Source organism: Haliotis rubra, unplaced genomic scaffold (assembly GCF_003918875.1).
Source record: "Haliotis rubra isolate DU_JTF1 unplaced genomic scaffold, ASM391887v1 Scf546, whole genome shotgun sequence".
NCBI lineage: Eukaryota > Metazoa > Mollusca > Gastropoda > Lepetellida > Haliotidae > Haliotis > Haliotis rubra.
Window position 1 is genome coordinate 79,957 of NW_025767242.1, and position 12,992 is coordinate 92,948.

At 37.7% G+C, this 12,992-nt stretch overlaps 1 protein-coding gene across 1 annotated transcript in view; it reads left to right on the forward strand.

Moving 5' to 3' along the window:
- Positions 1-5,574: 5,574 nt before the first annotated feature.
- LOC124253608 (antiviral innate immune response receptor RIG-I-like) overlaps positions 5,575-12,992 on the forward strand; it is a 28,004-nt gene continuing 20,586 nt past the window's right edge. Inside the window, 4 exon segments of the mRNA XM_046687413.1 lie at positions 5,575-5,817; positions 6,965-7,099; positions 7,595-7,918; positions 8,631-8,717. Coding sequence (XP_046543369.1) covers positions 5,691-5,817; positions 6,965-7,099; positions 7,595-7,918; positions 8,631-8,717 — 673 coding nt within the window. The 5' untranslated portion in view covers positions 5,575-5,690.

Consider the following 12,992-nt stretch of genomic DNA (forward strand, 5'->3'; position numbering starts at 1 on the left):
CTGAACTCACTCACTCACTCACTCTTATCACCTGTCTATCGTATAATTTCATACGTACTATGTCCATCCAAGTATTATAAAATTCTCTACTCTTATAAGCAGTAATATTAAAAATATATTACAAAATCTTACCATGTTCATTCACAATACAATGTTGAATATAGAACAAACGTTTTATCACTGTAATGTAAATATTATTTATTTATGTAATTCCCCATCCGATATATGTATATGTACTCTAGGCCTGTGGCCTCTTCTGTACGATTGGCTCGTCACGCCGAAGACCCGGGTTCGATTCCCCACATAGGCACAATGTGTGAAGCCCATTTCTGGTGTCCCCCGCCGTGATGTTGCTGGAATATTGCTAAAAGCGGCGTAAAACCAAACTCAGTCAGTCAGTCTTCTGTACGAAATAAAGATTGAGTGGTAATGATACTGATAACTGTAACATGTGTGATATTTAGAATCAATGCTAACGTGTAATTCCTAATATAACACATCTCCATTTCGCCTATAGATAATATAGCCCGGATGACTTTCAGCATCTATCGTTACAACGTCAACGGGCTGGACTAAACGGACCAGTGAATATCTGACATAGGCGGATCCAGAGGAGGGGTACGCACCCAGCGTTAGAAATTAATTAGGCCCGAAGCTGACTGAGAACCACTCGGGCCCACAGCTTTTGTTTTCTGCAGGTCCTTGTGGCCGACATCTTTCTCATCCCCAATAACTGACATACCCCTGTCTGAATATCCTGATTCAGAATTTTCAGAAGACTTGGATCTCGACATGGATGTTGATTTTGTTGTAAATAAAGACTAGTCAGCCACCAGAGTTAAATTAAATTCTTTAACTCAGTTCGTTAGATGTCACATTTTTTGTTTGCTGGGAAACACTTATATTGTAGCGAAAATATAGGGCCTCCGCATTCTGATCAGGGCCCCGTTCCTCAAAGCGATCGTAGCGTTAAAGGTCACATAAACGCTAGGGGGTAAAAATACATAAATCACTAACTGGCATCGTTATAAATGAAACCCCGTCATTAAAACTACTCATTTCGACCTTTAATTGACTTAAATCGACCTTTTTGACAACAGTGCACAATTCTCACCCGCGAACGAAATTTCAACCAATCAGAGCGGCGCGACGCTGTGACGTCATATGAGGAATAGCTTTGGGGGCCGATGCAGAATTCATCTACATTTTAGGGGGTAAAATTATCTTGTTTACAGGCTTGTATAAACCTGAAATCGTGACAATTGTTTGTGGAAAATGAAAGCTATATGTTCTCACAATCTACTGTCATTTAATTTTGTCTCCTGCTTTGCCTAGTTTCCGAGTTACAACTTGTTTTCATAGACGCTTCTGTCACAATTGATTGGTGTCGTTAGGCCCTATTTGTATAATGACTGATCCAAATTGATCCCATTTCTGTGTTTTTACCCTCGATATTTAATCATGTCATGTAAAAATCTGTTTGTATTCTCAAAACAGTGTCGGCCCATAAGTTTTCACATGCAATACAGCAATTAATACTCCCTTGTTGTAACCCGTGTTAGGTGGTATAAACCTACACATGTTATTTGTCATCATTCACTTGATGGTCAGTTAATGAATTTATAACAGGTATAATTAGTGGTAACACACTTAGATTACCCGACAAAGGTTCCCATTTGGCATTTCTTGTCTGGAGTAAATATTCAACATTATAAACATCGATCAAAGGATTAACCGATAACACGCTGATTGATTAATTACTTTTATCTTACACAGCGGAATTGTCAAAAGGTAGTGTTTATGTATGTAGATTTACTAATCTATACTGAATACTACTGCCGTGCCGGTGTCTGCGTAAAAACAACGTCCTTCTTTTCAACGGATTAACCGGCAATACATTGATTGATTGCCCATTATTGGCTAACTAAATTACTGTTTTTAATGAAAGGCGGACATTATGCAATTAGTTGCCAGGTGTGCTATCTTGGGTGACCAATGAGACTATACACCAATACCTGAAAAGATTTATCACTTTTTTCGTATATTAAACTGTTTAAAGACACATCATTTGGAACAGTTTTGTGGATATTGATGGATACATTCCTCAAACAAGGTAATGGCCTGATATTGTTCCTATAACTTTAATCTGTTTTAATTTTAATATTTGCATTTTGTTTTTATTCATTTGTCGTAGCATTCAACAGAATCATTGTTTTCGCCGTGAAGTGTAATGAGACAGACAACATGCACTAGGGTGTGTGCGAATTATGATTCACATTGGCAAACTATAAAATGTCTAGATATTACAGTTCTGTTATAAATTCACTATAAGTATCAGCAGATCGTCAGCTTTTATTTAGTTTCAAAATGCATAAAAGTATGATAATAAACTAATTAGGATTATAAGACCAAATATAAAGACGCACATTGACTAGTATCTACATACTGGTGAGTGGACATTAACCATGTGAATGTAGCAAGAAATTTATCGCGCAGTATTGTGACTTCGACTCCCCACCTCGCTTCCGTGGAAGAAATCGTTATGTTATAAGTTGTGTCATGCAAAATCCTTTTGGTTATGATTCCAATACATATTTAACTCACGAGTAGAAAGTAGTTTTTGATTTTCTAACTTGATGAAAACAAACTATAATCTCATTAATTCTAACAGACTTTACGATTTTCAAAAAATGGCGGCGACCCTGTCGGGAACATCCGCCAGTCTGTGGATAAATGCTATTTAGGTTTGTTTTCACCGAGTTACAAAACCAAAACTACTTTCTACTGGTAGTAAAATATGTATTTTATTGATGGCCAATAGGATTTTGCATGACATAGCGTATAACATAACAATTTCTCTCCTGGCAGCGAGGTGGGTGTCAATATAATACTACTTACAATATTATTGTTACTTCGACCACAACCTCACTTCCGAGGAAGAAATTGTTATGTTACAAGTTGTGTTATGGAAAATCTTTATGGTCATCAATCATATACATATTTTACTATAACTAGTAAGTAGTTTTGATTCTTTAACTTCCGTGAAGCGATCTGAACACAACTTGTCAAGTAAGATATCGTTTCAGGCTTCCACAACGCTCGCTTCGCACTCACAAACATAACCCATTTAGCACGAACTGCGGGGTCCTGTGGAAATCCGTGCATGGTGACACCATCACCCGACCCCTAGGAGCAATTGACGACAAAGCAACGATTCGGCATGTCGTCGTTCATGTCGAGAAATCATCAAAATGATGAGCGTGCTACACACTTTCTATACAACTAACTGAAAATCGTTCCTCATATGACGTCACTGCAGTGCTCTGGCGACAGAGTTACGTAACCTGTCTGTGGTTTCGTTGGCGGGCGAGAGGGAAGCAGGCGACTTTTTGGCCACTTTTAATCGCTCGGTATTAATTAACCACAAGTTTTTAAAGAATAAATTTGGTGTTCCGCATAAGACTAACCACAAATCTTTCATATGTAATGGTTAAAAGAGTAACAAAAAACAAAGTTTAGTGGTTCTTTAAGATGATCGTAACTCCCATACTTTAACATAGACTTACAACAGTCGTAGCGCTACGATCGCTTTGAGGAACAAACCGAAACATAAGTCTCAATAACCTATTCAGAGAATGACCTACTTTTCAGCCGATCCGAATTTTCTCGTGTGAAAGTGAGAATAGACATCACAAACAACCATGGTTACACTGAATTCCCATTTCTTGTTTCATAAGAAAATGGCATGTACCAATGAATTATAATTTTAAACTTTAGTAACAACGTATTTCTATATTTTATGGCGAGGTGTACGCAGCATGACCTTAACTAAGACGTCACAGACTGACCCTTTTCGATGAGGTCGTAAAATGATTCACAATGCATCTGGCTCACTGGTTACACCTGGTATGTGTTTTTTGCGCTTATTCAGTGTAGTTCTGTAATGCGATTGATATAGTATCAATTCCGTACCAGACCGCCAAATTGTTCTAGCGGCAGAGCTTCGTTTTGAGATTTGCACGATTTCCAGGTTTCCGTTTGTCAGAGCTCGCTGTACGACAGACCACCCTGCACGACGTGTTTGCAAGGATTAGAAGGAGCGTAGTGTTGCAATATACAAGTGCACAGATGCATCAAATAATACCGATTAATATTTATGTATCCAGTTGAATGAACTGGTCTAAAAAATCTGGACTTGTTATTGTACTAAGTTGCGCAATAGGACGGAACCCAGCCAACAGGAAACGAGACTGTTGTATAATCAATGTTTTGACTTGGGGGCCCAGGACCTACAGCTTTATATGGTTCTGGGCCTTAGGGCCTGCAGCTTTTCAGGGTTAAGGGCAAACACTGTGCGCATTCCCAATTTTGTTCTGAAAGTTTCTTAAAAGACCATTGAAAATGAAGTGTCCCCCGCCACCATTTTTTTAAGAGTGTGCATCCCCCTTTCTCAAAAAGCTGTATCCGCCCCCGTATCAGACCGTACACGATTTATCTCGTCACATAAGATGGATATGATATATATGACTCCCTTTGTCAGTTAGAGCTTACCCAATTTGCATGTCTCTTTTGGAACAGTCGATGTTTTTACTTGTTCTGTAATGCTATGTATCTTATTAAATATTCTCAAGAATTCATTGACTCTCTGATAGGGAAAATCAGTGTAGCTAACCTGCCTCGAACAACGTTTCAGAGATGCCAAAATGTAAAACAATGCTTTATATAAAATCCATCGTTAAAGTCTAGCTTTAACAATAAGAAAAATGTTTATCGGGCGTTTGCTTCATTATCAAATGATGTTTATATTTATTTTCTAATATCTTTATTTTGCTAACATTTATCTAAATCCATATTCTAAAATTATTTTTGTTTATGTGCTCATAGCTGTGGATGTTTAACATATGACATTTTATAATACTGTAAAGCTCTCTTTCTGTACTGCATGTGATATTCGCAGATTGTACAGATTGTATTACAAGTGGGATAAGAAGCGCTCTCTCTCTCTCACTCTCTCCTCTATGTGCATGTATTTAGAAGCTAAGAAAACATTTAAGAAATTAGAATGCGCGTAAATAACTAATTTCAATATACCAAAATTGGAGATATGTTTCCAGTGTAAATAACATGACGATCGAACGCAAACGGTTTTGCTAAATATTTCCAGTATCTTGTATATTAAATGCACCGAATAATCCATGACGTCGACGTCTGTAGCGACCGACGTCAACAAATATAGATTTCTATTGCTTTGTTTGTACTTTCTCGGTAGGCGACTTTCGGTTTCAACTCAGATGGGGAGCGTATGTTTATTGCGACGAAGGCTTTTCAACTAAGAATACGTTTGGATTATCGTTCTAATATTTTTGACAGATTTACTTTTCTTTTCAATTTTTTTAATTTTTAAATCCAAAAATATTAATCCTATCATGTTGTTCATGTAACAGATGACAGGCAAAATAATCGTGCAATGATCACCTCCTTGAAAACGTGGCGCTAAAAATAGGTCCTGTATTTTGATTGGCTAACGATTGTCAGCAGTGGGGAAATCCCCGAAGTGTTCGCGAAACTGGGTTTTTTGTATACACACAAATAAGAGTGCACGATACCGTTGTACTTCCCAACTTTTGGTTTGTCATTTTCAACGAATCTGGTAACTATCTCTTCAGACTGGATTAGACGGACGGGGCGAAATGGCGGACAGTCCGGTAGATGTGTCTCCGGAAGATCATTTCAAGTACATGATCGAGGTCTACGAGCCGTTCCTTGTGCAGCATCTTGACTGTGTTGAGTTGCTTCCGTATATGTCTTTTCTGAGAGGTAATGGCGTCAATGATAAACGTTAATTTTGCGTGTCCTGATTAGTGCTTTATTATTGGCAAAGAAATTGTATGTCAATATATTGCGATTCAGGTACCCGTATTGCAATGTATTGGGAACGTAAGCGTTTGACAGTACGTGTTTGACACTAATTGTGCATGTAAATCCTATTTTCTACATCATAACACTAACCTTATTAGGTTGCTTAGTCAGGGATTCTATTTTCTTTTTAAGACAATTCATAGTATTACAGTATACCGTTTTGTCATTGTATAATAGTATGGACAATGTTTTTTGTTGTGAATGAATTAAGTCTGTGTAGATTGGAATTTAAACCACAAAGATTATGACAAAAACTCCATATGTTCTTTACCAAATATACCGGTTCCCAGAAAACAAATATTTGCAATATGTATCGTTTCAAAACCGCTTTGCGATAAACCGATAATAATAATCCTGATACTCTACACAGACATAAAGCTCCACAGTTTCTTTTCTTATCTCAGTAATGGTCGGGAGTCCAAACAGAGACTGTCTGTATTCATAAAACTTCAGAAAGTGTGTTTCTTATTGTTTGTTACATCAGCCATAAACAACTGATGCAGCTTCCTCACTACAATTAATCAATCAATCAATCAATCAATCAATCAATCAATCAATCAATCAATCAATCAATCAATCAATCAATCAATCAATCAATCAATCAATCACTGACTCACTGACTGACTGACTGACACTCACTGACTCACTGACCTGACACTCACTCACTCACTCACTCACTCACTCACTCACTCTCTCACCTAAAATCAATCAATCAATCCATCGCCCGCCCAACCGCTCACTCACTGTTGAAGACAACCAGTTGTTTTTCCATTTTATGCGGAAGCCTTGGTGGCAAGATCACAAACTTTGTGTGCCGTGATTAAGTGCCTCGGTCTGAGAGTTTGGGTTTGAATCCCAGATGAGACTTAACCCAGGAAGTTCAAGAATTTGTAATTAACTAAGAAAGTGTTTTCCCAAATATACTATTCATTACAGACATACTAAATATCTGTGCGTGCTTAAAGCAGAGACTGCCAGACCGAACTAACTGCATTTCAAGCTCCACTATGGTAATGTCATGCTTTTTAATCTTTGTGTTTTGCAGAATCTGCAGCACGTATTCGGAAGCTGAAGAGAAGTGGTAAGCCAGTCCAGTCAGCAGAATTGTTTTTTGCAAGTCTTAAAGAGTCAGATGAAGAAGGTCGATACGCAGCCTTCAGGGATGCATTGAATGAGGCTGGTGAGTGAGTTGAGAGCCTTTTTGAATAGTGTGTGGACACATATACTACTTCAGAGGAAGTTAAATACCACCCGGCTCTTTCATATTACAATAGCTAATTTACCTTTACATCTTTTGAGTAGTATATATCACTGTGTTAGATGCTGTACAGAAATATACTACAAACAAAAAGTATGGGAACACCCTAAACTGTGATAGTATAAACTTAAACGTGGAGAGGTCATGTATTTTGTTCTATTGGAGGAAGGATATAAAGAATATAGACAAACAAATTAAAAAAGTCCTCAAAAAGGATAGAGCATGATATGAAATCTAAATTTTGCTCTCCGAAAATTTGGATTTGGAAAATTGGATATATTATTTTGGAATTGACTTTTAATGATGTGACCCATGCTTTTTTAAACTCTAAATCTAACATTTGACAAGATTACTTTGGCAAAAAACAAACTTCAATAAAAAGACAAATCATTGTATTTTTGTATTTTGTTTTTCCAGATCAAGAAATTGTTAAAACAGTTCTTGAAGGTGGCAGCATTGATGATTATCATGATGAAAATAGGAAACTCATTGAACTATTCTCTAAGCCTATTTCTGAGAGACTGGATCCAATTACAATGATGCAACTTCTCAGAGGGAAGGATATACTGACAGAAAGAGATGAAAGTGAAATAAAACATGTAACTTCTCGATTTGAGGCAGTGCTGATGTTATTGCACTGTGTATTCCGACGGAAGATAGGTTGGTATAATACATTTATGGCTGTGATGTATGAACTGAACCCAGACCTTGTGGAAATGGTGGATCCTGAATTTGTAGAAAGTAAGTATGGTGAAACAAATATATTCTGTCATTTATTAGTGAGTGAGTGAGTTTTAGTTTTTCACTGCGGGTAATGCCAGAAATTGGCTTCACACATTTTACCCATGTTGGGAATTGAACCTGGGTCTTTGGCGTGATGGTCCAACGCTTTACCCACTAAGCTACCCCACCGCTCCTGTCAGTTATCAATGAATCATCCCTAAATGTTGCTGTTGCCACTGCTGCTTGTAATTAGTTTTGTGTTCAGTTACTTGTTCAGCTGGCATGTGTCAAAGCCATTGTATAACTACATTACATAGTTACTACAGTGTGTGATAAAGTCATTAATTTTGGAAAATGGTTGCTATGCACAGTCAAAGCAGAGTTGAACAATAGTGTTGTTTGTATGACTTGAATCAACTTGCTTGGACTGCCAATTTGTTTGAATCTTGTCTCTCTTCAAAGTGAAGCCTATTTCTGGTGTCCCCTGTCATGATATTGCTGAAATATTGCTAGAAGCGGCGTAAAACTAAACTCACTCTCTCTCACTAAAAGTAACATTTTAAAAATAGTAGAGTGAAATTGTTAGCATTAAATGTATTGGTGACTTTTTATCCAAACAACCCAGGAATATCGATTCAATTGTCACTCAGTAGCAATGGTGGACTATGAAATATTTTCACCTTAAATTGTCACATTGATGACTAATGGTTGTCTATTTTCACCAATAAAGAGCACAAGGCACATCAGCGCACCTCGGAGAAACAGATAGAGTCCGATGATGACATGGTGATGGGAATAGAGGAACCTCCCATGGAAGGTAAGATTAGATAAGATAATACTTTATTACCCGTGAGGGAATTTTGTGTACATCAGAGGTATATGACTTAAGACAGACAGCACAACACAAGGAGACATACAAACATAAACAATAGTATACTGAAAGGCAAAAGAAACGTTGTAATATTGGAAATGACATTTAAGTATCAATGGAGTATTTGAACCTATTTTTTTTTTATCCCCTGCGTCCGTCCGTGCACATTTGTCTTTTCCAGCGCAGAACTCTAAAACCGTTCAATATTGCTTCACCAAACTTGGCACATAGCATCTGGTGGTGTTGGTGTCTTTTGGTAGTTTTGGCTGAATAAAATAACGTTTCTGTAAAACTGAAATTGGTGGTTGTGCTCTTTTCAGAACTCTAAAACCGGTCACTATTTCTTCACCAAACTTGGCACATAGATTGATCTGGTGGTGTACTGGTGCCTTTTGGTAGTTTTGGAATTCTGAATAAAATATTTTTGGCGTTTCTGTGGCAACAAGTTTTGACTTAGCCTGAAATTGGTGGTTGTGCTCTTTTCCGAAGCAGAACTCTAAAACCGTTCACTATTTCTTCACCAAACGTGGCACATAGATTGGTCAGGTGGTGTACTGGTTCCTTTTTGGTAGTTTTGGAATTCTGAATGAAATATTTTTGGCGTTTCCATGGCAACAAGTTTGACTAAAACAGAAACTAGTGGTAGTGCACTTTTCCGGAGCAGAACTCTAAAACAGTTCAATGTTTCTTCACCGAACTTGGCACATAGATTGGTCTGGTGGTGTACTGGTGCCTTTTGGTAGTTTTGGATTTCTGAATAAAATATTTTTGGCATTTCCATGGCAACAAGTTTGACTGAAAGACTGAAATTGGTGATAGTGCTCCTTTCTGGAGCAGAACTTTAAAAACCTTTCAATACTCTCCTTCCACTTTTCTATATACACACCTAAATATTTGACATAATCATAACTCGTAGACATAATCATGAAGAGTATTTTGCCATTGCGGGGGATATTGATGACTTTGTCTTCTTGTTTAACTATACACTGGAAGTCAAGTTTGAGGAAAACATGAATTGTGGTCATATAGCGTAAAAAACATACTCACTCACTCACTCCACTACTGCCAGGCCAACACAAACCATAGCACTGACCCTGACATCCAATCCATTCAGAAACTAAAAGTCATTCACTCACTAATAAATGACAGAATATATTTGTTTCACCTTACAGTACTTGCTTTCATTACTTGTAGTCATTATAGCCTTGAATATAAGGGATTAGCCTAATTGTCTGAAACATGAGAATTTGCCATGAAGAATTTCGTCCCTTGAGGATGCCAAAAACATGATCATGGCTTCAAAATATGTTCTCCCAATTATGCTTATAAAGACTATAAAAGTTTGATACCTGCATCACCTTAAACTTTCCTCTTGTATCGATCTGAAATACTCTGATAGAGCTTGAATACCATTAAAAGTTGCACTAAAATCAGCTCACAATCTCAGTTATTATTTATTGAATGAAACCATTATTTTATGTTTCTATATGAGTAAAATATATTCTTCAATCATCATAATTGTTTAATATCATCTGCCGAAGATGCCAAGAGGATCCAAGAGCTAATAGTTCAGTTTGACACCGTTTTTAGCAAAATTCCAGCAATATCAGAGCCTGCACCACAAGAAATGGTCTTCACACATTGTCCCATCTGGAGAATCGAACCGGGCCCTTTGGGTGATGAGTGAACGCTTTTAAACCACTAGTCTACCCCACCACTCCCAAGAGATAATAGTTCAGTGGGTATGTAGTGCTACATTAGTATCTTAAATGAAATAATATATTTGTGGGCATTGCAGTGATCAAGCTTAAACATCTTGCAAATATAAATGTTGCTTTAGGCCCCCTCATCAGCATTCAACTTTGGCCATTGTTGCTGATGTTGCAGAATTGTATACTGTTGGCCATTGAACATTGGGATGATGTTGTAGGCTCAAACAAACATCAAAACTGTATACTCATATAATGGTCACATTCAGAGCACATTATTAAACTAATGAAATTTACATGGAGTCCTGTATTTGAGGGGTGGACAACATTGGGATCCCAGACACTTAAATATTATTATTAATACTGTTATTGTATTGTGTATCATGGTCATCACATTGTTACAAACAAACAAATAATACCATAAAACTAGTTGACAGTGATAACTTTTGTCACTTGATTGGAATTTTAATTTGGACTTTTTCTGAGTCCCTGTGGACATGTCATTGATTTCTACATTGGGGCCTTGGGAATTAACCACTAAATTCCTAGTAGTGTGTTCACAATCTGTTAAGGATCATATGTGATTAAAACAGAAATATCTTGCCAATATCTGTACCCCACCTTTACAAATATATATCTCATACCTGAAAACGGACAGTGGGGTAGTCTAGTGGTTAAAGCAATTGCTCATCACGCCAAAGACCCGGTTTGATTCCCCACATGGGTACAATGTGTGAAGCCCATTTCGGGTGTCCCCCTGTTCGTTTTGATAATGAAACTGCTCCTGCAACGTTACAGGAATCGCTAGTGGTCACAGGGACGAGGCTTCTCCAAGTAATGTTACAGGATTTTCTTGTGGTCAGAAGAAAGAGACTCTTTCTAGGCTAAAACATGACCATGACAACACAGAACCAACCAATCAGAAATCAAAATGTCCAAAGCAACAGACAGACATTCATCTCACCGTCGTCATGGCAACAGCCTGTCATCTGAAGAACATCAGTCTCCATTGCCTGGAAACAGTTTTGAGGGGAATAATAGGACATGTGATCAGATAGACTGTGTACACTGCACATTGCGTAATGAAGAAGTGCGGACCTTAAAGTCGCAGTTGTCAGACATGCAGAATGAAATATCTGATTTGAAAAAGATTGTGAGTCTACATCAACAGTACCTACGTCATACATGAAAAAGAAGTTTTCAATAAAACTTATTTTATGATGATTTGGAATTGTGTCATTATTTTGGCCAGTATTGAAAACTATTTTGTAATATCAATTGTGTACTGTGAGTATGGTATTATAATAAACTTCTAAAAATTTGGAGAGTACATCCGAACCACTGTGCATGGTTTTCACATGCAATGGAACATTAGGCTGCAAAAAGAATGGTATCCAATGAAACTTGACCATATTGCCACAAAAAAGAAAACATTTTTTGAATTCCGTCTAAAATGAAGCAGATTCTGTTATACAGAAATGAATGTAAACAACACTGACATTATAATGGAGAGACAAATTTAACTGCAACTAATCCAGTTTGTTGCTTGTCTTGATGGGAAAAAGTTGTAATTTTTCCTTTCTCATCACTTCTGTTTTCTACAAAAACAAAATGTGCCTGGAAAACCTTTATTTTTTAAGTCTCACCACTGTTCCTACATCTCCCATAAGATAAAGTAAGTACAGGAAAACTGTCACACACTGAATTTAAATCTACACTTCAATTTAAATGTGAGAAACCAACACCTTTTTATGGATTTGCGTGCCAAAGAGGGTTTACTCCCAAAAGTTAGACGTCCCAAAAGTCAGACATCCCAATTGTCAGACAAATCAATCAGGCGTGACTGTGACTATAACCTAGTCTTACCCACTGATATAATGAACCTGTCCCATACACTAATGAGATGGGTTTCACATTTGTACAGAAATACTTTGATCAGAATGCTAATGTTGACTGGCTTACTCAATCACTGGGTTCTCCAAATGTGTTTTTACAATGTTCAACATGTCACAAGCCAACTTGACACAAACCGAGGGACACAATTCTTCACAATTAGAGGGACACAATTCATCCCAAGCCAAGAGACATAATTCGTCCCAAGCCAAGGGACACAATTCATCCCAAGCCAAGGGACACAATTCCTCACAAGCAGAGGGACACAGTTCATCAAAGCCAAAGCCAAGGGACATCCCAAGCCCAAGCCAAGAGACATAATTCATCCCAAGCCCAGAAGCTGAGAGACATAATTCATCCCAAGCCAAGGGACACAATTCATCCCAAGCCAAGGGACACAATTCATCCCAAGCCCAGAATCCAAGGCACCAGGGAATAATTCATCCCAAGCCAAGAGACATAATTCATCCCAAGCCAAGGGACACAATTCATCCCAAGCCAAGAGACATAATTCATCCCAGAATCCAAGCCAAGGACATAATTCATCCCAAGCCAAGAGACCTAATTCATCCCAAGCTTAAGGGACACAATTCATCCCAAGCTATCCCAAAAAGGGACA